The 26,453-nt window shown below is 42.4% G+C and overlaps 3 protein-coding genes across 5 annotated transcripts; 2 read left to right on the top strand and 1 right to left on the bottom strand.

Moving 5' to 3' along the window:
* The first annotated feature begins 8,041 nt into the window (after positions 1-8,041).
* On the top strand, positions 8,042-17,981 carry LOC113582366 (protein-glutamine gamma-glutamyltransferase K-like). Its single transcript, XM_027018097.2, has 13 exons — positions 8,042-8,279; positions 8,587-8,778; positions 11,029-11,280; positions 11,479-11,597; positions 11,829-11,936; positions 12,026-12,203; positions 12,438-12,576; positions 13,821-14,013; positions 15,319-15,472; positions 15,611-15,895; positions 16,349-16,509; positions 16,903-17,039; positions 17,337-17,981. The coding sequence occupies exons 1-13, from the start codon at positions 8,042-8,044 to the stop codon at positions 17,479-17,481; spliced, it is 2,301 nt and encodes a 766-aa protein (XP_026873898.2). The 3' UTR covers positions 17,482-17,981.
* Positions 17,982-18,168: 187 nt separating this feature from the next.
* LOC113582367 ((Lyso)-N-acylphosphatidylethanolamine lipase-like) lies at positions 18,169-22,107 on the bottom strand. 3 transcript variants are annotated; one of them, XM_027018099.2, is made up of 8 exons: positions 21,717-22,107; positions 21,491-21,573; positions 21,294-21,398; positions 20,818-21,106; positions 20,147-20,301; positions 19,863-19,974; positions 19,467-19,653; positions 18,172-19,106 (listed from the first exon to the last, which is right to left on the bottom strand). In XM_027018099.2, the coding sequence occupies exons 1-8, from the start codon at positions 21,743-21,745 to the stop codon at positions 19,017-19,019; spliced, it is 1,050 nt and encodes a 349-aa protein (XP_026873900.2). In that variant the 5' UTR covers positions 21,746-22,107; the 3' UTR covers positions 18,172-19,016. The 3 variants fall into 3 exon arrangements, with proteins under 3 accessions (XP_026873901.2, XP_026873900.2, XP_026873899.2); XM_027018098.2 differs by having other exon boundaries at positions 18,176-19,106; positions 20,818-21,109; XM_027018100.2 differs by lacking the exon at positions 21,294-21,398 and having other exon boundaries at positions 18,169-19,106; positions 20,818-21,109.
* LOC113582350 (dolichyl-diphosphooligosaccharide--protein glycosyltransferase subunit DAD1-like) lies at positions 21,788-25,327 on the top strand. The gene is made up of 3 exons (XM_035521742.1): positions 21,788-21,911; positions 22,104-22,346; positions 24,740-25,327. Exons 1-3 carry the CDS (start codon positions 21,788-21,790, stop codon positions 24,865-24,867), a joined length of 495 nt encoding a protein of 164 aa, XP_035377635.1. The 3' UTR covers positions 24,868-25,327.
* Positions 25,328-26,453: the final 1,126 nt, after the last annotated feature.

The following is a 26,453-nucleotide window of genomic DNA, read 5'->3' as shown; positions in this document are numbered from 1 at the left end:
GCATCATGTCGTCAAGGCAGTTTAAAATGTACTTCCGAGTCTCTTTGGACCTGATACCACAGCTCAAAGGACCATGTGCTTACCTGATCATATTCGGAGGCTCCGGGATACAGGGGCCAGCCCAGGAACAGCTCAGCAGTGACACAGCCCAGGGACCACATATCGATGCCCTCACAGAATGGGAGACCCAGGATGATCTCAGGCGATCTGGACCAAAAACACAGAGCTCGCCATCATGAAATCAGCCTCGGCTGATAAGTCCGGGGGGAGTGTTTGTGTTCCTAGACAGCACTTTACATTACACACCCACTATTCTAGTGTAACATGGAACCAACACTACAATGCACCAACATTACAATAATGTTCTGTTTTGCATTAAGTACATATAGAGTATCAATGCAGTTAAACACTGTTACTCAGTATACTACACAATTAACAGTATAGCTACAATGTAATAGCAGTTTTGTACAGACTTGCTAAATACTGATATTACCAAAGCCTGCAGTTCAGCGCATCCTAACTAATCTCAGACACCGAAGACGGTTCATTAGGTGTTTTGCTAAATAACAGCACTCACACGACCCAATAAAAATAAACCACTTATAAATCAATCGTGCTCCAGTTAACTGTAATGCTCATCATAGGCTTTTAATGTGTAGCAGGGTTATTACAACTGTCCACAACATGCAGCTCTACTCTCAAGCACACCAGAGTGCAACGAGTGCGTACTTATTTCTAACACGCCTCAGCACGTGTCCCTCACCGGTAGTATCTGGACTGCAGGTAGCTGGAGGCCTTGGAGAAGTGGCTAGCTGAGCCGAAGTCGATGACCTTGACGCGGTACGGCTGCCTGACGGGGTCCACCAGCATGATGTTGTCAGGCTTGAGATCGGTGTGGATCAAGCCCAGGCTCTTCAGTTTCATGAGCGCTTTGGCGACCTGCTGCAGCACGGGCCGGATGCATTTCAGCAGCAGTGGGCTGAATTTGCTGCGCTTGAGGAAGTCGTAGAGGCTCTGCCCCAGCATCTCGAACACCAGGCATATGTGCTTCTTGTGCTGGAAGCACTCGTACGTGCGCACGAAGTTGAACTCGTCGGCGTTCTCCCTGCTCAGCCAGCTCAGGATGCTCCCCTGAGGAGGAGCAAAGGAGGGAAGACGGAATATGCGTTAAGCCGAAGCTACGTGGTCACAGCTTCAAAGTTTGATACTGCTGACAAATAGCCTACTTAATTTCAATAGCATCAAGCACTTTGTGTACTTCCCTTCAACCATTTACTTCTACAGGATTTGGGAGATACAATTATCTAAAGGGAAATGGTCCCTTGGAAATGAACCCATGAACTTGCCAACTCTTGGTACTCAAATAATGCAGATTAATTCTCTCTTTCATAACAATAACATATTTAATGCACATTCAAACAGGCATGGCTTACACAACTGTAGCTAAACATTCTTTTTAGAGTAAGCTTCAAGCTGTCCATGTGTTATTTGAACTAGTTCTTACTGATGCCTTGAAAATTAGAACTAATGTGCTGATACCAAACACAAGTATTTTTGTGCTACTCTGGCTGTATACAAATTCCACAGTGCAAGTTAGCACATCTGACACCAACAGATCATATGTTGTAAAAACTGAAACAAACAATAACAGAATCAGGGCTACAGCTGTTTCAACACGCCATTCTCTGCTGGTGTATGACAAGAGGCTGGCAATTCAGTGGACAGGCTCTGGGTTGAGCTTTCATGTAATGCTTTGCTATCCTGTCATGTTGTGTCAGCCAAATGATGTCGGTAGCTCTCGACTCCTACGGAATGACTGGAAGTCATGGAGTAAGTAGGTAGGCTGGACGGCCAATGACAGGTGAGATCCTGGCAAAAGTACAGGACGACCTAAGGCAGGCGCAATCACTGGACTTTGTATCACCACTTACCAAATTATGTCTTCAAATGTGTGTATTTGATGTTGGGGGAAATGAGGAGGAGCCTGGAGGCTACGTGATGCGTTTCTCTTGTTTTTGTTTTTAATTTTATTTCTTTACTCTGAGTACATGATGATTTTTTTCTTTCTTTTACTTTTTTCCTTCTTTTATTTTGTTTTTCTTTGACATCTCCTTTTATTTTAAAGCTTTTTCTTTTTACAGACAGGTTGTTTCTGTTTGAGGTAGGGGCTAGATAAAATGTTTAGCATGCATTATAAATGACTGGTAATTCAGTAGATGAGCAGTAGATTTCGTTCTAAATTGGAGCGATGGTAATACTGTCTTGTCTTGCTGTATCAGTATAAACATTCAGCTCCCACTTGATGCTGGTTCATATTCTTTGATGGTGGTTTGTTTTATTTTATTTTATTTTATTCATTTTATTTTATTTTAGTTTATTGTTACTACTTCACCTTCTATTTCCCTGTTTACTTTAGATTCTGTTTTATATCTTTTTGTCTAACTATCCACTGTACCAAATCAACAATCATCCAGTCTATTTACTGTAGTTGTAACTGCATACTGCACGACAACCTTCATGACCTTACAAAAGGCAGGAATGTACTAAACTTAGCATAAGAAAGAAAACAAAAACTTAAATCATATGATATTGAGGTAATAAAATGATATTGTAAGCAGAAGAATGTGGATGGTCTAAAACAAACTGGATTATGTAGAGAAAAGGCTTCTGCAGACTTCAGTAGGCCTCTGTTTCAGGTCTTGGACTAAGGCCAGGACATCACGAGATGGACCAAAAGAAACAATATTACTGCAGTGAACACCAGGTGGTTTGAATGAAAACAATGGTTTTTAATAGCACACCTTACATTTGGAGATAACTGTAGTAGATAATTGCATAGATAAAGTAATAAAATGTTTTGGGGTATCTTAAGGCTGAGAGACTTTTTTGAGTCTGTAAATGCAGAACAGAAGCTCTGATGCAGGTGGTTTCAAGTCAGACAATCCAGGTCAAAAACACAAAGGTAGACTAGTGACAGTACAGATATACTAGGCAGAGATCAAAAACCAGAACACAAGAACAAAAGATCCAGAGGCAGAGAGACAGTAGTACTAACAAACTGCTTGGCATGTGCACTGAGCATATCGGCAATACTTTAAAAAGATATTGAGGTTATGGTAGAGTTAAATTACATGGTGTTGATGAAGAATATGATCAGTATGTATGATGTATGATCAGTAGCTATGAATTTCCTTTTATGAGTGTATGATCAGTAGCTATGGTGACTGTTAGAACTCTGGGGAGGGTGGCCTCTGGTGGCCAATTGTGTGTATCAACCCTCACAGGTACAAAGAGGATAACACTGCATTTTACCTGTGTGTGTGTGTGTGTGTGTGCGTGTGTGTGTGTGTGTGTGTGTGTGTGTGTGTGTGTGTGTGTGTGTGTGTGTGTGTGTGTGTGCTTGAAACATGCACATAGTATCTGTGTGTCTGAAGTGATTTTCATTTTAATTGCAGCTTTATGAAAATACTGGGTCCTAAGCAGAGAAGCTCTGCTGTTGGCTAAGCTTCTAGTACAGGCCCACATGTCTCCATACAAACTAAAAGAACTACCTGTGTTCTGCCAGCTGCCAATGAGGCCTACAGGTAAAGCAGATTACGTGTCCTGTGTGTTGCCTCGCTGGTTACGTGTCATGTGTTGTGCTTCCTGCTGAAGCTGGCTTGGCCTACAACTTTGCGGCCCTGTCCATTGCATTCCTGCTGATGTCAGTAAAGCAGTACATGCCTGTCAGCTCTACCTTTCCAGACTCCTGTTTCAACTAAGCTGTCTGCCTCCCAGGGACATTTCCTTCCAAACTGGAACAGCCAGCACTAGTTATATTTTATGCAACCTTTTGTTTAGGGTGTGTTTGGCTTAGTTAAGGCTAAAAATGTAGAGAACGAATTTAAATGTAACTCTAAAGCGTTTCATTTATCTAGTCAACTGTGCCTCTGTGGACTTATGACATCAATTTGCAATTTCAAAAGAGCTTCTGAGTGACACCAGGACATTCTTTTGTGTATTTCGGTGGTGGGTGTGTCATCTTTTACGGGTGTGATAGGGTATTTAGTAATATTATTGCATCACAGTTTGCGCTAAATCACTAGTTGGGCAGCCATTGCTGCACCTCTCACTGAAGCCGTCATGGCGATCGCACGCTGTCTAACAAGTGAACAGGTTTAACGAATTGATGCAATCACCCTCTGAGCATCAGAGTGACTGCTGGAATTTCTCAAATGTCCCATGAATTGACCCAGCCTACTGTACTTGAACATGTAACCATGTCTAATTATACTGGGTGAGGTGATTTTATCCACAAAGGGCTTCTGTGTGATTGGAACGAAAACATGCAGCTTGGCTGTTCTGTGTGGAGTAGACTGGACAACCCTGGCACACCTCTAATGTTTGCACTTAGCCATATGTGTGCTCCTCATTCCTGGAATTTTTCTTTGATGGAATGTTAAAGTGTTCTTCATAATGTTGCAGCCTAGGAGACACAATTCTCCTCACACCGCCTTGGTACACATACCTCGTCTCGGAGAGAGGAGGGCCACTACCTGTTCTACATAGCTGAGCAGCATGGTCATGTGACCAATGAGGTCCATTGACAAAGACTTGTCCAACCAGCCTGAAAATAACTTTTGAAATGTACTGTAAGTGTCTACTTGTTTGTAGAGTTAGTAACTCTTAAACCTTTAAAACTAAATCTCTAATATAGATTAGAATATAAATTAATAAATAATTTACAATTTGAAAAGTGTTCAAATTTGACATCCATGTTTTGTGTTTTCTACACTTCTCAGCCACTTTATTAGAACCCCTGATGTGAAATATAGAATGCAGCATCCTTTACAAGAGCTAGAGAGGTTGACCACATTAGGCCTGTTCCATTCATCAGTATTATTCTAGGAAGTAACTAGAACATGTGTGTGCTAGTATGTGGTGCCTCAGTGGTTCAGGCTCATACTGACCACTCAGAAAGTTGCTAGTTCAAAGCCCAATACTGCTAAGTTGCCACTGTTGTGCCTCTGAGCAATGCCCTGAATTGTGAGTTTCTTTCTTCTTTTTTTTAAATAAAAGTGTCAACTAAATGCTGTAAATATAGTCCATAAAATACCCAAAGAAAGATGGTTTCAGTTGTCAGCATATCCCTTTCTTCTGAACAGTAGGGGAGATGGATTTCATGCTTTCTGTACACTATTCCAGACTTAAATATTGCAAGTAAGTGACAGGTTTTGGGAATAAAACATCCATTTATATGACTTCTAGTTCTCTGCATCAAACTGGTCATCTCTGTCAGTTAGAGGTGAGATGGGGGTGGTGGTGTCCCTTCAGGGGTTATGGGGTTAAGGGACGCCATACTACTGACCCTACTTTCATGACTCCTGATGATTGTGTCTCTTGGCATGTCAATTCGTGACTAAACTCACCCAGTGCCCTATGAAGCATTGCAAGGTGAAAAAAAAATGTCCAGGAGGAGCTGAGGCACAGAAGCAGGAGGAGGAGAGAACTGGAGTAGATATACTACTACTTACTGGCTTAGCTAACAAGTTGAGACAACGCACATTGAATACACAGACCCAGAAACAACTGAAACCACGTAAGAGCAACTTTTTAAAGCATTCTTTGTATTCATTATACTTGTTAAGCAATCGCCTCGCATTTTCAGCATAGGTCTGCAGAAATTAGCAGGACTAAATTCTTAAGACGTTTATTTGAAACAGTGTTCACTTTATGGAATTGTTTTGAGAAATTACATTTAAAATACAAGCATATCGGCAGAAATGTATTTTTAAAGTAATAATAATATGATGGTGCATAAACAGCTTTATTCACATTTAAGTGTCCTAAAACACTTCAATGTTTAATCTGCTCTTTGGACCCTAGATATTTTTAGCTAATTTTCTGTTAATGTGTGTGGAATTAAGGATGGACATTAGTAAAAAGCTTACTTTAATATCTGTACAAAATGCTTTATCCTGCCAATTTCTAAATGATTACAACACATCAGACGGACACTTTCACAGGTTTTAGGAGTAAAGTTTAGGGTGGTATCATGTACATGGAAATTACGGAAGACTTAATGAACTGTAGCGTACCAGGATGTCTAAAAGGATGGGCCATGTATGCCCTCGAACCTTCACTGTTCTCATGATTTGACAGACAAGCAATTAGCAGTACCCTCTCTACAGCAAAAACCCTTTGATGTTTAGACTTGGACCAGATTTTAACAAAGGAACATTCCTTTGCCTAGCTGTGCACTGCTGTTAGCTTGCGTGGCAAAGCATTCAGCAAGGATGCAGGAGGTTGGTCTTGGTGTCTTTTTTGGGGGAAAGTCCTGCTACAAATTGATATCCGTAATGTAGTCATATCGGTAATGTCTGATTGCAGAGTCACTGTTCATTTAATCAGTAATGTAGTGATATCGGTAATGTAGTGATATCGGTAATGCCTGATTGCACAGTCACTGTTCATTTAATCAGTAATGTAGTGATATCAGTATTGTAGTGATATCGGTAATGCCTGATTGCAGCGTCACTGTTCATTTAATCAGTAACGTAGTGATATCGGTAATGTAGTAATATCAGTAATGCCTGATTGCAGAGTCACTATTCTTTTAAACCTGCAGACAGTAATGGAGCCTCCCACAAGTTCCTACTGAATTCTACCAATGCAGATCTGCTCCCAAGCTGTTGTCGATGCAGTTAGAATGGATGGGCTTGAGAGTCAGTCCTTCCACCTAAAGCTTACATTTCTCCATGTTCTCTGCCCATGTCTCTGATTTTCAGGACACCTTTCACAAGGCAGCTTTTACATTCAGAACAGTGTCTGCAGTGTTAGGTTAGTGCTGCAGTGACACTTGTACTTTTCCCTCAGGCTAGTCTTCACGGACTAAGGCTCAAATATTCACTCTTTACACACTCTTTCTTTAGGAGTCTTCTGTTTATTTTCCTTGATTATAAAGTGACAAACATTGTTCATTATACATTCACTACACTCCACATTAAGTTTATGGGAATATACTGAGTCAGTCGTGCTGGTCATAATATTACCCCCGTAACACTGGTACCAAGTTAGTGTTTTATAGACCTTTGCTGTCAGCAGGGTGTGTTTGCATGGATGCCTCCTTATGCTGCAGGGGCACATTACGATCATATTGGTCTTTGGGTTTCAAATGGTTATCTGGGTGTTTTTTAAGATTATCTGATTGGGCTCCAACACACCTGTCACTTTCACATACCTTTAGTTCTGCATGCCACACGCTGCAGCCGCAGTCAAATCCCTCCTGTCTGGTCTGCTCCAGACTAGGTACATTCGCTCAGCCCTGAGGGTTAGGGATTCATTCATAATGGATAGAATCATACAAAATGGCTTTTTTCACAGGCTTAACCTCAAAAACCTGTTTTCAGAAAGATTGTCCATGCTGAAGTGCTTGAAAGGGGTGAAACAGGGAAACAGTGTGTGCAGGTGATGAAGTCACGCAGATAAGGTGAATATGTGAATACTGCGACTGAAGACTGTTGTAATAATTGATAATGTAGGAGCAGTTCCTGACAGTTTAAGGCCTGGATTCTGTGTAGCGGCGAGCGAGGGAAAAGAAGGTGAGAGACGATGTGGCTAAGAGACTCGGAATGTTTTTAGAGAGGAATACTGCAGAGTGACAGGGAAAACAAGGATATGCCAGAGTGAGCCACAGATTGAAAGAGAGGCTAAGGAGCAAAAGAAGAGGATTAAATGTCTTATGTTAGGAACAGTGACAACATATAAACTGAGAAAAACCTGATTCTTTGATGCCTCTGGTTCTATAGCCTTCATTATGCAAATGAGAGAGGTCACTGACAAATAAAGTGGAACCAGATGAGAATGTGCATAGGACTCAAATCATTTCCAATATCAGTACAAAATAATTTACAACACCAGTACAATGTCTGTAGTGCTCTTTTTTAAAGAAATATTTTTAATGTGCTAAAAACAACCCAAGACTGACTCCAAACCAACGCTGAAGAAAAATGTAAATGTAAACGTCGTGGTGATTCCTGATTTTCGTCCTGTCTTCCTCAGCATGTCAGCAGAAGCGGTCAGGAATCACACTATGGTCGGACGCTTCCCAGACGCCACACTTGGGTGGGATGAGCCAGAGGAAGTTTTGCCGGAGAAAAAGAAGGCGGCATCCTGGAAGCGGCTGTGTGAGCTCTGCAAGTGCTGCAAGCGCAAGGACAGTGACGACACGGAGATCTTGGTTGACGGGACCAAAAACAATGACAAGGACAACCCACCAATAGCAGCTCACGAGATCAGTGGTAGGAAGCAAAGAGCAGCCGACTGCAATGCATGAAGGGAATGTAGTTCGCAAGGCTCAGAGTGTGCTGTGGCATGGCGATTGATCACATTGATTTATGGCATTATGGTTTGCAATGGACCTTTGCTAGAAATGTTCACTCTCACTCTCCCCTCCCTCTCTCCCGCTCTCTCTCTCTCTCTCTCTCTCCCTCTCTCTCTCTCTCTCACTCTCTCTCTCTCTCCCTCTCTCTCTCACTCTCTCTCTCTCTCTCTCTCTCTCTCTCTCTCTCTCTCTCTCTCTCTCTCACTGTGCTCTTGCTCTCTCAGAGCACCTAGTGACAGTGCGTGCTATTGATCTCCTCAAATCCAAAAAGGGTCAGAATCGCCAGGAGCATCATACAGACCGTTACCACAGTGATCAACTCATTGTTCGCCGAGGGCAGACATTTCAGATGTGGATTGAATTTTCACGTTCTTTTGACCCCAAAACAGACAATGTACACCTTGAGTTGAAACTAGGTGAGTTCTATCTTAACGCCCAACATGCACTTCGTGAACGAGCCCACGACTAGTGTGGCTATCAAATACATATAAAAACTTATTATTGAAAGGTTATTATGTTGGGAGAAGGTATCCAGTTCTGTGTGTGTGTGTGTGTGTGTGTGTGTGTGTGTGTGTGTGTGTGTGTTTGTGTGTGTCTGTGTGTGTGTCTGTAAATGTGTGAGTGTGAGTGTATGTGGTTTGTGCAAGGATTTGTTTGCTGAATATGGCCTTTTGTTTGTGAATTATGTAGACACTGTTTTCAAGGTAACATAATCCTGTGGACATGAGATGGCCATTTCTGCTTTGGGTGGGTGTATGGGTGGGAGTGTGGGGAGGTATGTGTGTGTGGGAGTGTGGCTGGGTGTGTTGGTGTGTGTGTGGGAGTGTGGGTGAGTGTGTGAGTGAGTGTGTTGGTGGGTGTCTGTGTGGGTATGTGGTTGGGAGTGTGGGTGAGTATGTGAGTGAGTGTGTTGGTGGGTGTCTGTGTTGGTGTGTGTGTGGGAGTGTGGGTGAGTGTGTGAGTGAGTGTGTTGGTGTGTGTGTGTGTGGGTATGTGGTTGGGAGTGTGGGTGAGTGTGTGAGTGAGTGTGTTGGTGGGTGTGTGTGTGGGTATGTGGTTGGGAGTGTGGGTGAGTGTGTGAGTGAGTGTGTTGGTGGGTGTCTGTGTGGGTATGTGGTTGGGAGTGTGGGTGAGTATGTGAGTGAGTGTGTTGGTGGGTGTCTGTGTTGGTGTGTGTGTGGGAGTGTGGGTGAGTGTGTGAGTGAGTGTGTTGGTGTGTGTGTGTGTGGGTATGTGGTTGGGAGTGTGGGTGAGTGTGTGAGTGAGTGTGTTGGTGGGTGTCTGTGTGAGTATGTGGTTGGGAGTGTGGGTGAGTGTGTGAGTGAGTGTGTTGGTGGGTGTCTGTGTGGGTATGTGGTTGGGAGTGTGGGTGAGTATGTGAGTGAGTGTGTTGGTGGGTGTCTGTGTTGGTGTGTGTGTGGGAGTGTGGGTGAGTGTGTGAGTGAGTGTGTTGGTGGGTGTCTGTGTGGGTATGTGGTTGGGAGTGTGGGTGAGTGTGTGAGTGAGTGTGTTGGTGGGTGTGTGTGTGGGTATGTGGTTGGGAGTGTGGGTGAGTGTGTGAGTGAGTGTGTTGGTGGGTGTCTGTGTGGGTATGTGGTTGGGAGTGTGGGTGAGTGTGTGAGTGAGTGTGTTGGTGGGTGTGTGTGTGGGTATGTGGTTGGGAGTGTGGGTGAGTGTGTGAGTGAGTGTGTTGGTGGGTGTCTGTGTGAGTATGTGGTTGGGAGTGTGGGTGAGTGTGTGAGTGAGTGTGTTGGTGGGTGTCTGTGTGGGTATGTGGTTGGGAGTGTGGGTGAGTATGTGAGTGAGTGTGTTGGTGGGTGTCTGTGTTGGTGTGTGTGTGGGAGTGTGGGTGAGTGTGTGAGTGAGTGTGTTGGTGGGTGTCTGTGTGGGTATGTGGTTGGGAGTGTGGGTGAGTGTGTGAGTGAGTGTGTTGGTGGGTGTGTGTGTGGGTATGTGGTTGGGAGTGTGGGTGAGTGTGTGAGTGAGTGTGTTGGTGGGTGTGTGTGTGGGTATGTGGTTGGGAGTGTGGGTGAGTGTGTGAGTGAGTGTGTTGGTGGGTGTCTGTGTGGGTATGTGGTTGGGAGTGTGGGTGAGTGTGTGAGTGAGTGTGTTGGTGGGTGTGTGTGTGGGTATGTGGTTGGGAGTGTGGGTGAGTGTGTGAGTGAGTGTGTTGGTGGGTGTCTGTGTGAGTATGTGGTTGGGAGTGTGGGTGAGTGTGTGAGTGAGTGTGTTGGTGGGTGTCTGTGTGAGTATGTGGTTGGGAGTGTGGGTGAGTGTGTGAGTGAGTGTGTTGGTGGGTGTCTGTGTGGGTATGTGGTTGGGAGTGTGGGTGAGTGTGTGAGTGAGTGTGTTGGTGGGTGTGTCTGTGGGTGTAAATTGGGTGTGTTGGTGCGTGTGGGGGTGGGTGGGTGTGTGCATGCACTGTATCCAAGAAACTAAGGATAGTCAACATGTAAAGATATTAATAGATTGAATCTTAACTGTATTTTTAAACCTTGATGCATATTCACTATGCAGACAATAATCTGAGAGCTGAGCCAAGATTACTTTTGTATTATTATGAATATTCCAAAATTATACCTGATTCTAGACCAGGACATTTCAGCTTTTTAATATAGTACCAGCTCATGTGTTGTCATATTTAGCACTCTGTGTGTGTGTTACAGGTCCAAATCCAGTGTTATCAAAGAGCACCCTGGTGATTGTCCCTCTAGTTGATGAATTACACAATAATTGCTGGGAGTCCAAGATTACTGAAAAAAAAGACAACAAGATCAAACTGTCCATCAACTCCCTGCCAACTGCTGCTATTGGTCGGTATGAGCTCACCGTGGTGACGCAGAGCCCCAGCGGGAACACCACTTCTCCTCGTAACCCTGACAACGATATATACATTCTGTTTAATCCCTGGTGTGAAGGTATGCATTAAAAGAGAAAGAAAGGAAAATATTGAAGGAATAGGCAGGATGGAGTGTCCTGTCTGGAATGTTGTATTGTTCCCATGTTTTTTCAGTGCAAGCCATGGAGAGGTCTGGAAGTGAAATCAGATGAGCTCCCATCCTTTACTCAATTCCACATAGTCCAGCACCTTCACTCTCTTGGTCTCCTTCTCTTAGATGACGCTGTGTACATGGACAGTGAGGAGCAGAGAAATGAGTATGTTCTGAACGATGTGGGGAGACTCTACTATGGAACACAGCTTCAGATCGGAGTCAGGACATGGAATTTTGGACAGGTATTACCCATCAGACCATGACCCCTACAGCACTGTACCGTTAGACTTCACATCGGGATCATTATAGCCTTTGAGTTTCTTTTACCTTCAGACAAACTGACTTTGCTTACTGACAAAGTGACCAGTACAAGGTACTGAACCTGATTCTGGTTTCCTTTCAGTACTATGTTCCGAGGGTGTCAGCAAATTTTAATCATACATGCCTGTATCTGTGTCTCACGCTGTGGACAGTTTGCCGATGGGATGCTGGCTGCATGTCTGTTCATGCTGGAATGCAGTAAGACCCCTGCATCAGGTTGGGGAGACCCTGTTAACGTTGCCCGGGTGGTATCTGCCATGGTGGGTGTGCGTCCCATAAACACTAGAAATAGTGGGAACTAGCGAGATCTGGGTGCTAACCCTCTACATCTGCAATGTTTCTGTGACAGGTAAACTCTCCTGATGAGAACGGGGTTTTGGAAGGTAATTGGTCGGGTGAGTACTCTGACGGAACTTCCCCGACTGCTTGGAGTGGCAGTGTGGACATTGTGAAGCAGTACCACAAAAGCGGAGGCACCCCTGTAAAATATGGGCAGTGCTGGGTTTTTTCTGGGGTAACTACCACAGGTAGATCCACAACACTTATCTTTGTGTGATTTGTGTCTGTCTGTGTGTGTATTGTGTACTTATTCCAAAAAAAAAACATGATTTTTGCTCTGTTATTTATTTAATTTATTTTTTGTGCTGGTTTGGTCACTTTGCTATGGACCTCTTTGAATAACCTCTTTTTTTCCCCCTCTCTCTCTCTCTCTCTCTCTCTCTCTCTCTCTCTCTCTCTCTCTCTCTCTCTCTCTCGCTCAGTGCTAAGGTGTTTAGGTATTCCTAGCCGTAGCATCACAAACTTCGACTCTGCCCACGACACTGATGTTTCCATGACAATTGATGTTTATTTGGATGAAAATCTCATGCCAATCAATGATCTTAACACTGATTCTGTCTGGTATAAGCACACACTTTTCTTATTTTCCAAATTCCACTATAAGCATGTGTTTGCCCGAGACCTCAGTTTACATAAAGACATGTTGATGATGCCTAAGCACATTATGGTATCTAAAGGCAGTGGCAGAATTCTGAAACATAAGAGAGGATTACATGTAATGGCTTCCCGAGTGATGCAGGGCATGGAGCAGGACGCACAGACCTCCTCGATTTTGTGAAACATTTAATGACATTTAACGGTGGCACTCGCACATAACATAAATGGTGAACGTGAACACACATAAATGGCTTTAAACAACGTGAACGTTAACACAGAATACATAAACATCGACGAAGGCTAACATACACCAACACTAACCACTACATAAGCATGACCAACAACGAGGCACACACAAACAGGGGTTTAAATGGACAGGACATCGAACCCCATGCAGGTGTGTGCCATCACGGAGGGCACGGATACATAAACAAGAGTGAACCCTCATGATGTTCTGATGTTATTGGGGGTGTGACAATAACATCAGAACAACTCTAATGAGTCAAAGTTTAAACACCTTTTAGCTAAAGGTTTTGTAGTATCCTCACCCACAAAAGGTCTATAAAACCACACATGAGCATGGGTTTATGGTTATAGTTATTATTGGTTATTACACTGTATATATTATTTTTTCATGATTACGGTTTCTTTTAGCTTCTGCTAGTAACATCTTTCATATATTTTCCCTTTCACACACCTGTTTCTGACACACAGATGCAGATCTTATATAACCATGTTTTAATATAAGGTACCATGGATGCTAAGGCGGTATTATCATCTCATAAAACATACATGCCAGTTCTAAAACACATATTTAATTCTTATGTATTTTATATGGCACAACTTATTTTTATATAGGGGTATTCCTATATAGGGGTTTTAGAAATATTTGGCATATGGATAAATGTATATTTTGTGCAAACATTCTAACCAATCCATTTACATAATAACCCATAGGCAATGCAGTGTGTCATGACAGCTGTTTTACACCCACGTACTTGCAGACCTGCAGCTTTTAGTCTTCCACTAAACAAATCAGGACACGTCTCTGCCCTGCTAGCTGCAGGCGTACATTAAATGAAGTGTAAAGTGGAACTCTGAACACTCTAAACATGCCAGTGTGGGTGTGGGTGAGAGGGTGTGGGGCTCACAGGAGAACTCTCACAACCCTCTAATAATCTCTCGCTCTGTTTCCCACTGCGCTTCAGGAATTTTCATGTGTGGAACGATTGCTGGATGTCCCGTCCAGATCTCCCGGCTGGCATGGGAGGCTGGCAGGCTGTAGATGCCACCCCTCAGGAGACCAGCCAGGGCATGTACTGCTGTGGCCCTGCATCCGTGGCGGCCGTCCGTAATGGCCAGGTCTACCTCAAATATGACGCTCCCTTCGTCTTTGCCGAGGTTAGTCTGTTAGTCTGTCCTGCATTACTGGAATCTGTTCCTGAGACCTTGACAGAACCCTAAACTGCAACATTCAAACATAATTCTTTTTTTAATCAGCATTAACTCATTAATGCTGTAATCATTTTCCAGGATTTTGGGTATAGTCTATTATCTGTAAAAATGTTAAATTGATATGGATGTGTGAACTTATTTTTGAAGCATGTTCACTGTATAAAATAATTAAAATTTTAGTAATGTAATATACGAAATTGTCCAAAATTTGAAAACCTTTTATCTGTTGGAAATAATGAATGGGGGTCAAGGCATGATGATATTTACAACAGAACATTTTTGATGAAAATCACAACACAGTGAGATCTGAGACATGAGATTCGTAACCATAATGACAGACAACAGAAACAGGAAGAGGACCTGGGAAGAGAACAGAAGGAAGGAGGATCAGAGAATGAATTGATTGGAGGGAAGGATTGGACAGGGGACTGGCTGGACAGAGGACTGGAAAGGACACTGGACAGAAGCCCAAACAGGATGAACGGAAGCGTGGAAGACAGAGGGAGCAAAGAAACAAGAGGAAACTGGACAACAAAGTACTGGACAAGGGCCCGGAGGAACAGGGATGTGGGAACAGGATCGGTGATGGTGATGGGGACAGGGACAGAGACACTCCCAGACACAGGAACAGACACTGAGGCTGAGACATGGATGGAGAGGGTGGCGATAACAGGCACAGAAACCAACTGGGAGACAGGGGCAAAAAAAACCAGACCAGGAACAGGAGGCAGGACAGTCCCAGGGGAGAATACTGGGTCTTTGAGGGGAACAAGGGCAGAACAACAGGGAAATGGACAGACATCCTGGAAAAGTACCGGGAAGCAGGATTAGCAGAGGGTTGGAGTGCAGAGGGGGCTGAAAACCGAAGAAATAAGGCAGCTGGCGAGTCAGGTGAGGGGGTGACTGCCGAGAAAGGCAAGTCTGGAGATGTGGCGGCGGTTGGCAGGTTCAGAGGGTCTAAAGGCAACAAGGCATGGCAACGACTTCCTGGGAACACGATGAGTGATGACCTCCTGAGAGCAGGGTGTGGCAATGCTGTCATGGGAACAGGTTTCAACGACGACAACCTCAGAGAAATAGGGTGTGCCAACACACTCGTGGGAATGGCATGCTCTAACTTTTATGGACCCCTTTTTTCTCTCTCTGTCTTTGTTGCTCTATCACTCTCACACCCACCTACTCACTCTCTTTCTCTCTCTCTCACACACACATACACACAATGCTGTGTTTGTGTGTTTTGTGTGTTTGTAGGTGAACAGTGATAAGATCTACTGGAAAAGGAATACTGATGGCACATTCTCCCAGATCCACTGTGAGAAGAATGTGGTGGGTCATTGCATCAGCACAAAGGCAGTGGGATCTGACAACCGAGAAGACATCACGCATGACTACAAGTACCCGGAAGGTGACAACACTGTGCACACATAGACACACACTTACTTTCATATTCACTCTCTTGCAAATACACACACAAGTACCACATGCTGTTAGTTCCTTAATTCACTCCTCTTTTGCTTCTGCTTCCCCTCATCGTTACCTCTAGGGTCCAAAGAGGAGCGAATCGCTGTGGAAACCGCAACTTGTTATGGCTCCAGGCCTGATACCTATGCCTCTGCTGTCACGAAGGATGTCACCATAGAGATCACCATGAATGGGGAGGGGCCCAAGATGGGTGAAGACGCTGAACTGGCCATCACCATCAAGAACAGCAGCTCTGAGCTACGCAGTGTTTCCCTTTACAGCGAGTTGGCAGTCATGTACTACACTGGTGTCAACAAGGCCACAGTACAGAAGGATAACATGCAAATAGATCTAAAGGCCAATGAAGGTGAGCATTTGTGCCCTTGGTGGAAGGTCCTCTTGCTGTTTAAAGCAGCCATAATTAAGAGGGGATGGGTTTGAGCAAACTCTGCATTCACTCATACGTGTGTGCACTCCTTCTGCATCAGACATTTTAACACTGATCTAGAGCAGGGCTTTTCCACTCCTAACACGGAGGCTCCGGTGTTCCCTGTGTTCAGCTGTGTCGACAGAATACTAAAACCTATAATGTCATTGCCATCCATGGATGCACTCTGGATTATCTCAGTGCCTCTAGATTAACTCTAGATTACTGTATTTGGACTGTTTGTGTCTTTAGATTAACTCAGTGTATTTAGACTATCTCAGTCTTTACATTAATTTGGAACATCAGGGTCTATGATGATGCAGATGAGCCCTATAGCATTTCTCTCTCTCTCGCTCTCTCTCTCTTTCTCTCTCTCTCTCCACCCCTCTATAGTCAAGACTCTGGAGTGGGCCCTTCAGTACCAGCAGTATAGGGGCCAGCTGGTGGACCATGCGGCACTGATGCTTACACTGTCTGGTCGTGTCAGTCAAACCCAGCAGATTCTGGCCACCCAGTACAACTTCCGGTTGCAAACGCCAGACATCATCATCACTGTAAGTGTGCTAAACTGTCCATCCCCCACACATTTCATGATGTCTGTCTACAGACTTCCCAACTGCCTGGGAACCTCGAATTTGCACCAGTTTGCACTTACATCAAATTTATGGTTTATGTTTTAGTCCCGTGGAAGGGAGGTGTAGACAATTTAAAAACAGGCAAAGGCTAGTTTTTTAGACACGGACAAAAAAATATTCTTGAATTATTAGACAGTGTTCAGTGACAAGACTGTTATGACCAGACTTTACAATGCTTACACCAGTCTTACACCTGTTTTAAATTTTACTTTGAACTGCGGGTTACTGCTTTGTCTAAAGAAACTGCTGGGGCCTGAAAACCTGACAAGTACAGTATATTTGAACATGTTTGCATGTGCTTCTGTTTTACAGCCTGTGGGCAAGCCTGTGGTGGGAAAGGAGATGTCGGCTGAATTCACATTTAAAAACCCCCTCCCGCATGTGCTGAAGAACGTGAAGTTCCGTATAGAGGGTCTGGGCTTGCAAAGTGCCCGAGAGATCGCCTATGGGTAAGCTACTCCTATTCATACTTTTAAAGTGGCGCTATAGATGTTCTGTCCAGTAGGTGGTGCTAGAGCGCCACCAGAAGAGTTTTTCAAAGGACCTGTTGAATATAGAATAACAGCATTTTTCCTGGCCACCTTTACATGAGCTTGTGCTTCACTTCTCTTACATGACTCTTATGGAAAAAACTCAGGAATACTGTCCAATTTCAGTTTTTGTTTTGTTTTGTTTTTCTCCAAATGTGATGCGCAAATAATGTTCCTCTGAATATGGCACTGCCACATTCTCCCGTTCCCTTTCAGCGATGTGGCCAGCCTTGCTACGGTCACCCTGACAGAAAGGTTTGTGCCCACGCTGGCCGGGCCACGCAAGCTGCTGGCTTCTCTGGACTGTAAGCAGCTCACGCAGGTCCACGGCGTCGCCGACGTCTTCGTCAGGGAGAACTGAAAAGCGCTGGAGCGAGAAGAGGAAGTGAGCCAGGGCTTGAGGCAGACTTCAGCGCGTCTCAAACGGCGGACCATTTTGTCTGACTCCCATTTGTAGCTTAAAGAGTACTTCACGGCTTCTCTTCCAAGTATTACGCGTTGTTTTTACGATGTTTCTAGGTTTCAGAATAACACACTGGTTCCCAGTCCTATTTCATCCTGTGCGTCTGTACAACAGATACTTGTCAGAAGGGGCTCGGTGAGTGGCTTGTTAGTTAAATCAGGTCTGTTACATTACAGAAAACAAAAAGTGCTTAGGGTATGAAGTCTCCAGGATTGGGATACCACAAGCCAGTATTACTGTAGCTATCACACAGGCTATTGGAAAAGTTGCATTTTTAATGGCAAAACCTACCTGCATTATAAGTCTTTTTGCTATGAAGGATTTCACTGTATCTCACCTGGCCTAAACAAGACCTGTTGTCCTATGTTTAATAGACTTCTGATGTTTAGATTTTATACTCCTTGATCATCCTATTTATTTTTTTTTATTTTTTTTTTTTACATTTGGGACATGTTGTATTATTTGTGTAAAGCAATTACAAATAAACCGAATGTCCTTTAGTTTTGTAAAGAATAGTTTATTCATATATATGTTTGAGTACACTGCCGTTTATTTCTGAAAGAAATGTAAAAGATATAGAAGATAAAAAACATTTCTAAACTGAAGTCTAATCTTTTTATAGCTTTAAGTACCATATAGAAATTAGGATATGTTACTCCTGTCATTCTATAGACATTAAATGTGTATGCCTTTCACTTGTGTGCTTACTAAAGGGATTTTTCATTTAAGGAGCGTCATCAATGTGGTACAAATGTTTCTCTGTCATGATTGGCCATTCCCTAGTGTCTTAGTTGTCATGGTTTACCAGTCTCTTATCTTTGCTTTGCTTTACTTGTGGTTCTCTTAGTTTTCCCGCCCCTCATGAGTTGCAACTGTGTCTTGTTAAATCTCGTTGTACGTATTTAAACCCTGCCTTGTTCCCTGTGTTTGCTGGTCATTGTAATCCACACTTTATTCACTATAGGCTGTGTTTATCCAAGCTACTGTTTGCAATTCTTAGCTTGCATTTTAAATCCAGCTGTTCGTATTCGAATCTCATTATTCTCTGCCTATTGTGTTTGTTATCTAGCTCTCATTCTCGATAATGTTAGTTGTTTGGTCTTTTCGATGCTTCTATCAATATATAGCCTTTTTTTGTCATTATGTGCCTTTGTTTGTTTGTTACTATGTATTCCTGGACTCTATATGTTGCCTCACTGACCCTGGACTGTTTTAACGACTGATTGTAGATTTGCCCTTAATAAATCTTGCGTCCACCTCCTGACCGCTGAACATTAGTGGTAAAAAGTAGTAAACTGAAGATAGGATCAATAGTAGTTTATGAATATAAAATTTTTTTACATTTACATTTTTTTTGTGTCATGTTGCATACCAGCAGGAATCTCTAGTTTTATCCACCAGCATGCACTGCAGGCACACACACATATTCTGATTTAATCAACAGTGTCACAGACACTCTGCACCACAGAATTGAAAGCTTCTGACTTATCAGCATAGACATGGTGAGGCGCTCCCTCTACCACCTGAGACAGAGAAAGAGAAACAACAGGTTTTCATTAATTATCATTAAATCACATACAAAAGCTCTGACTTTAAAGTACTTGAAAGCAGTTTTAAGATGGGTCTAGAAACCCATATCCTTCACCCAGTCATACACCTATAGCTGTGGAACAAAACTATGAAATTATCTTTGCTAAAAGCAGCTGTGGCTTTTCACATTAATACATAACTTCCCCATTTTAACAAAGCAGAAGCAGTGTACTTAATGTTTTTTCTCTAAACCTACACAGCAGATGTGTTCTTCATGAATATGCAAATGTCGTATTTATGCCATCTGAAGGCATTAATCTTGTCTGCCATCATCAGGATCATGCCCGTCATACCACAGTGTGAGTGTAGCTGTTGGGTCTAAGATGGGCGACTCTTTCTCCGGTTGCACTGTCCATCCACGACTGCCCACCATACACCAGTGTTACTGGGAGTCCAGGGGGCAAGAGGTGAACCCTGTCCAGCATAGGCCTCTTTGCCCAGAGCAATGACCTGGACATAGTCCTGAAACCCACCTCGCCGCTGACAGAAAGAGAGCGAGAGAGAGAGAAAGAGATGGAATTAGGTATTTGCTTCCAGTGTCTGCTGCTTATAACAGTAGAATACGACATTATTGCATGCAAAGTCTGCTTACAACCAGTGGAGAGAAGAAGGAAAAGGTCATACATGTAACATCTTCAAAAATAAATGTGATCAGAGTCAGCGGCGTATATACTTGTGGTGAAGAGTACCTGGGAGTTTGAGCATTGCAGTGATAGATATATTCCATAATGGTATCATCATTAAAAAGCTCCTCAAAATTCTTCTTGAAGTCTGGTCGGACACGACAAATTAACTTAGGACCTTTGGAAAAGTCAGAGGATAAAAGAGAGACAGGATGAGACCCTTCCAGATGTCGTAGTCATTCTCCATTTGTGTGCATACCTAATGTTCTGTTTACAGATTTCACGGGCGCAGCACAAAAGACACTACAACCATTCCCATTTCTCACTCCTGCCATCATGTGGCTTCTTACCCCAGGGGCCTGTGGCACGGATCACAGCCAGTGGGTTGAAGAGAGAGGCCACAGCTATGAGAGCCTCCACCCAGCGTGGAAATCCCAGCTTGGCCATCCCTTCTGGGGGGGCCGGTGAAAAGCCCCAGGGGTCAACCAGGATCAGATGACAAACTCTGGGGACGAGGGGGCAGGGGATGGCAGAGAGTGACAGAGAGAAAGAAACAAGCTGCATAAATAAGTGTTAAATGCCGTTTGACAGGAAGTGGTTTGAGTAGCTTCTTTACACATATACCATAAACAAAATGTCCAGTCTGGACGTTACTGTTACACAAAGACAGTGTATTTATATGCACAGTCCTGTGAAATACCAACTGATAATAATTTTCATGTATTAGTCTGCTCAATTATAATCCATACATCGTTATCCAAAGCTGAGGTGCTGTTAATAGAATCCTTTACTGGGTTATGGGAAGAACTATATGCACAAACTTTTCCACTTCTTCTCTTGCTTGTGCAAACACCATATCTGTCATCTGACCCATTTACCTGAAGAGATCACCTGTTATTGGTTAGTAATAACACAAAAATGTAAATTAGACATAAACCCAATTTAGCTCCTACACAAAGGAGCAGGGAGAGCATCTAGTTCAGCACACGAGTGCTTGCAAAGAAGGTAACCATCTTCTCACCTCTCAGGATACTGTATGGTATAGGATGTTGCTAGGTAACCCCCTAAACTATGGCCCAATAAGATCATTTTTTCCAGGCCCAGGGCCTGCCTCCAGTGTTCTATAGAGATGACTGACTGCTGCTCGGCCTGGACAGGGTCCAGCAGGAAGCGCGGGCGGGAGCTGCGTCCAAACCCCAGTAGGTCGAATGCAAAGACAGGGCGAGACTGACACAGGGGGTCCAGGTTCTTAATCCAGAGACCCACACCTCCCCCGAAACCATGAACCATCACCAGTGGAGTCCGGGACACTGCTGGAGGGAAGGGAAACTTCAGTTAAAGCTTTCGTTTTCCTCCGGTTTCATGAACTTAAAGGAAGTTCCTGTGTGAGAGGGTCATATTAGTTTCATCAAATATTTATCACGTTCATAACAGGCTAATGGTAATACCATAAAAAATTATCGCCCGACCAGGAGGAATAACAGACTTGTAGCCTACATGGTTTTGGCGCTGTTTTGAGACTTGTATGAGTGACTGTGATTGTCCAGATTCTGTCCTGAGTCGGTAATGAGACAAAACGGGCCCACAAATCATTCTGAACACCTGCAAGAGTGAGATGTGTAAACTTAAGTGGGAAAAAAATCTAAATGATTTTTAGGCATGAGTATTGTGAAATACGTAGCTATTACTCTTACGGTCCAATATTTTTGTCTCTGTATTCTTCAAGAGGGAAAGAGAGGTAGGACGCCACGAAGCCCACCAAGTCCATCTTGATACTCTGAAATGAGATATCTCATTATACTTTCCCACCATGCATCTATATACAAAAAACCCCAAAAACTGCCTAGCCAAGTACCAAGTGCGTTAACTATTTTATAACGTCGTAGTACCAGGCTTATAAGAGTAAATTCATCCACTTACTTTCCGTTGCTCTCGCTCTCGTCCTGCATGACACAAAAGGGTACAAGTCCAAGCTCAAAACCGTGTCTCGCATGAATAGGCCTATTCGGAACGACGAACTGACTGCAAATATCCTGTTGCGGTCAGTGTTTCTCCATGTTAGCAGTGAAGTTTTCTACCTTCGTTTTCTGAAGGAGCTGAAAAGTGGCCGCTTTGGTGTAGGAAGATCACGATCATATTGAAAATAAAGGCTGTCACAAATGTTTAGTTTTATCCACAAGTGTCACAGCAAGATAACTTACAGCTCGCAAAACTTGTAAGACCGCTACACTCCGTGGATGAGGAACTATTTATCATATCCCCGTGACACGGGGACGCTTGTGCGGTGTACAATCCGTCAGGTTTAAGCTTGGTTTGCTTTAACTCATTCCCCAAAGCAATTGTCATATTCCGTGATTTCTGTTATTTCGCGGTTTTTAGAAGAGTATGCTACGAGCACTTTAAATAAGATGAAAGTGGTGGACGCGTATCTTTTGTATATTCTGGTGACGGGCGCATTGCAGTTTCTGTATTGCTTGTTGGTTGGTACATTCCCATTCAACAGCGTTTTGTCAGGATTTATATCTTGCGTCGGGTCGTTCATTCTTGCAGGTGAGATGGCTACTTAACCTTTTGCTCACATGACTTCACGCTTACACATTTCTAACTAGCACTAGCTATAGTGATTCTCTATCTAAATTGGCTAGCTAACATAGCTACATTTGTCCAGCTAAGCTAGCTAAGCAATGCTAGGTGACCTACATTATCGGTATGTGGCAGACGCTCTTATTCAGAGCGTCTTACATGTTTATCATGATAATAGTAAAGTTATGCGTGGGCTCCCTGGGAATCGAAGCAACAGCTTTATTAGGTAAGTACTTGCTCTGCCTGCTTAGCCACAGCAGCACTATCTGGTTTTTGTATCTGTCCTGAAACACAGGTTAACACTGACTGAAACGATTCTTCTAGAAACTCGAGTAACTCGATTACTAAATCATTAGTAAAAGAGGCTTCTTTTAATCCATACAACTAGCGATTTATCCACGATGTTCCCACGCCAGATCATCCCTTGCGCGAAAGATGTGCAAAGCATCCATCAAGTCCATAACAGGTTCAGTAGTTACCTAAATACTGGGCTGGCTAAATACACACAAGATGTGGGAGCATATCAAAGCAACGTTAAAACGAAGCCCATGCTTGGGTTTATCACAGCAGAGAAGGAGAGGGTCACGCGGCAGGGTGCTCGTGCGTGGCTCGTGCACGGCTCGTGAACGCAGCTGCTATACGGACCGTTATCCGGCAGAGCTGTTAGTTCGCGGAGTACGTGAGAGAGTCGTCTCGTCGTTGCATTTTTTGGGAGGTCTATGAATTAAGCATCACAGGAAATGGACTGGAGTAAGTTAGGTTAACTATGTTAACCTACATACGAACGAATGAATGAATTAACAAATGTACCGTTACGGAGTAACCTTTTGTTTACTGGGGAAGTAAACTGCTCTGTGTTCTGATAAATCTAGCTAACCCCAGGCTACTGTTTTCAAAATCTCTGCTTTCACACAAATGTTAAGGCCCACTCAGGGCACTAAGGTTTAGGGAAAGTAGCAAACGGATATAATTCATTTTTACCCCTTTTATATATTAATGTGTGTAAACCAAACTATTTTGTGTTTGCATTTCATATTAACAGTCTCTTAGGATCGATACACCAGCTGCGTCAAAGTAATACTTGACGACTCACAGATGTCCGAACTTATCTCGAAAAACACGTGTACGTGGATACATTTTTTAAAATTAATTGAAATAAATGTTTTATTTGCATTTGTTTTTGTTTTTCAGAGGATATAATATGGCACTTAACCTAATTTAGTGTACCTTAGTTTTGACATATACTGTTTTCAAGCACAGAAATGTTACAATTAGTTGTTCATTTCAATTAGTTGTTCATTTCAAGAGACCTGTCATATTCACTTGCTCATATATTTACTATTGCTCTTTAATAAATTAAAAGTAATTTAAAATCTAATTACTCGATTAATCAATGGACTAATCGTTAGAATACTCAATTACTAAAATTATCTAATAAATGCAGCCCTAGTTTAATTATTTGTCTGGTCTGTTACAAATGTCTCGGTCATTCCAATATCTAAAGTATTACTTCAACACTCACCATCCACTTTATAAGAAACACAATTCTTCATTAGGTACACCTTTCAAGTTTCAAGTTTGGTTTATTTGTCACATACATAGTCATACACAGTATAACTCGCAGTGAAATGGTTGAGAGTGCTCTGTCCAAACTGAGAAAAAAGAAAACAGAGGTGCATAGAGAAATATATATTCTATATACAAAAATATATTAACAATGTATGTACAATATATGTATATTATGTTTATATACACAATGTACAATGTATATGGTTGTATATATATATGTATGTATAGAATGTACAGATCCATTTTGTAAAATGACATATTTACAGTTTTTATGTTACAATGGTGGTAATTGAATATATACACTGTTATGTTACATGGTGTATATATATCCTATAGGTGCACTTTAGATGTGTAGTAACAAATACAGAATGTAACTCATCAGTTTCATGTAGTTCCATCTAGTAGTGTCTAACTATAAACTCAAGTATAACCGTTGCTGGTGTTTGTGCGTTGGTCTGAGGTGACTCTTTTCAGAGTGTTTTTCTAAATTGTACTCAGTACTAGATGGAATAATTGTAAAGCTGGTATGCCTGTTCACAATGTGCATAATGCATAGGCTTTGTGTGGTATTGGGGCACCTGCCTTTTCAGTCTTACATAGAGAGACTTTTAAACATTAAATTGTGCAGCATTCTAGGTTTTATCTCCATGCAGCCTGCGTATAGCTGTGGGTGATCACAATGACCAGACGGATCCACTCTTAATGCTAAACATCATAGTTTGGAAAAACAGATGCCAGATATCACCAACCCTACCCAATACACACATTTACCTTGACTGCTTTTATTTCAGTTTGTCTGAGAATCCAGATCAACTCAAAGAACAAAGGTGACTTCTTATCCATCTCACCACAAAGAGCCTTCGCTGACTTCCTGTTTGCTTACACCATTCTCCATCTTGTCATCAATTTTGTCGGTTGAGAGAAAGCCCTTTTTATAACCTCACTGGTAAGGTAACGGTTACTGCTCTGAAGAGTTGAGTATCACTTCCCTGTTTTTCATTAGGATATATGTATTTCTGATTTCTGACCATAGGACATTTTGCAAAGGTACAGACTGTCCATAGTGTTGCAGACCCAACATACAGTTGATTTTATAATAACCAATACTTTGTGCCTGTTTAGTTGTCTTTGCTTATTCAGCAATAACCAAAATGATTTTGGTTTGGCATTGTCATCAGGTAAGAGGTTTGTTTAATTTTTCATCTTTACCATTAAATAATAATATGTTAATTTCATCTTGGTGTTTGTGAATGTGCTGATTAAAATAAACCAAATTGACATTATTTGATGCTGTTTTGAATTTTTTTACAGAACAAGCATAAATCCTAATCTAGTCCTAATCTAGCCACAGAAATACAGATATCTAGCTATCTCCCAAACCATCCTTGTTATTTATCTATTCACCTGAATAGTTATACATTTTTGAATAAAAGACCAAGTTCAGAGCTCATTTTTACCTCTTGTCAGCCCTGGGTTCGAGTCCTGGGTAGAGTGGCTGCCTTCAGCCTTCATTACAATTTATGAAAATGAATGGTATTGGCTGGCAAGCAAGAATTAGGCAGTTTATTGCTAGCCAGTAACCAACCTTGTGTGTTATCTTAAATTTATATATTCATGTATTCTATAACTTTTCTGAATGTGAAAAACAAGATCCAAGCTATCAACACTTATACCCGGCCAGTCATCAGGTACCCTGCTGGTATAGTTACCTGGCCTAAGTAAGAGATAGAAGCCACTGACATCAAAACAAGGAAACTCCTTACAATGCGCAGAGGATTTTATCCCGAATCCAGCAGTCTAAGACTACACTAAGCGGAAGGAGGGGGGCCAAGGATTAGTAAGCGTTAACAATGAACAGCATCCAAGATCTCAGTCCAGAAGAGTGCAGTCCTGGGAACAGCTAAAATACTATGCAGGACTCTCAGGTTCCCAGGCCTCTGGTAGAGGACCCAAGCTTGAAGGAAAAAGGGTTTTATATATATACACATATATTTACATTTAAACTAGGCTAAAGGCTAAGATCTTGTGGGACCAGATCCAGACAAGCAAGTAGTGCTAAACTAATGTAATGTAATGTTTCGGCATCTGCTGACTCACAGTTATTTAGAGCTCTTCAATGCATTTAGGAGGAATTCGTCACCCTCACTGAATACAATAAGGTCACAATCACCAAACTTGACCAATAACTCTGACCAAACCAATGATGGGGGGGAGGTGGGATTATCTTATTTTTTATCCACTCTTCATGCCCTGTTGAGAAAATGTATTTAACGTATTGTGGTAATGAAGGACATTATACACTATACACCATATCAGAATCACAAATGCCATATACAATAATTTTGAAAAAAGAAATGCTATATAAAAAAGAAAACTTATATAAAAAGATATTGTATATTAAAGTAGTTGCAAAATGATTTAATAAATAAAACATGTTTTAAATATGACAATATTAATGAATTGGATTTTACTTGGCTCCTAGACGTTATACACTCATTTTATTTG

This window comes from Electrophorus electricus, chromosome 22, assembly GCF_013358815.1.
Source record: "Electrophorus electricus isolate fEleEle1 chromosome 22, fEleEle1.pri, whole genome shotgun sequence".
Taxonomy (NCBI): domain Eukaryota; kingdom Metazoa; phylum Chordata; class Actinopteri; order Gymnotiformes; family Gymnotidae; genus Electrophorus; species Electrophorus electricus.
Note: the sequence above shows the minus strand (reverse complement) of the source record. Positions and strands in the feature narration are given on the sequence as shown.

What these genes read in the sequence shown, in the direction of transcription:
- LOC113582366 (XM_027018097.2), top strand. Translation starts at nt 8,042, where the DNA reads ATGTCAGCAGAAGCGGTCAGGAATCACACTATGGTCGGACGCTTCCCA. An exon ending in CCCGGGTGGTATCTGCCATG is followed by an intron (nt 11,937 to 12,025) that starts GTGGGTGTGCGT and finishes TTTCTGTGACAG; the next exon opens with GTAAACTCTCCTGATGAGAA. An exon ending in TGACTACAAGTACCCGGAAG is followed by an intron (nt 15,473 to 15,610) that starts GTGACAACACTG and finishes CGTTACCTCTAG; the next exon opens with GGTCCAAAGAGGAGCGAATC.
- LOC113582367 (XM_027018098.2), bottom strand. Translation starts at nt 21,745, where the DNA reads ATGCAGGACGAGAGCGAGAGCAACGGAAA. An exon ending in AGAGACAAAAATATTGGACC is followed by an intron (nt 21,399 to 21,490) that starts GTAAGAGTAATA and finishes TCACTCTTGCAG; the next exon opens with GTGTTCAGAATGATTTGTGG. An exon ending in CCGTGCCACAGGCCCCTGGG is followed by an intron (nt 19,975 to 20,146) that starts GTAAGAAGCCAC and finishes ACTTTTCCAAAG; the next exon opens with GTCCTAAGTTAATTTGTCGT.
- LOC113582350 (XM_035521742.1), top strand. Translation starts at nt 21,788, where the DNA reads ATGAATAGGCCTATTCGGAACGACGAACTGACTGCAAATATCCTGTTG. An exon ending in GCTGAAAAGTGGCCGCTTTG is followed by an intron (nt 21,912 to 22,103) that starts GTGTAGGAAGAT and finishes GTCAGGTTTAAG; the next exon opens with CTTGGTTTGCTTTAACTCAT. An exon ending in CGGGTCGTTCATTCTTGCAG is followed by an intron (nt 22,347 to 24,739) that starts GTGAGATGGCTA and finishes CTTTTATTTCAG; the next exon opens with TTTGTCTGAGAATCCAGATC.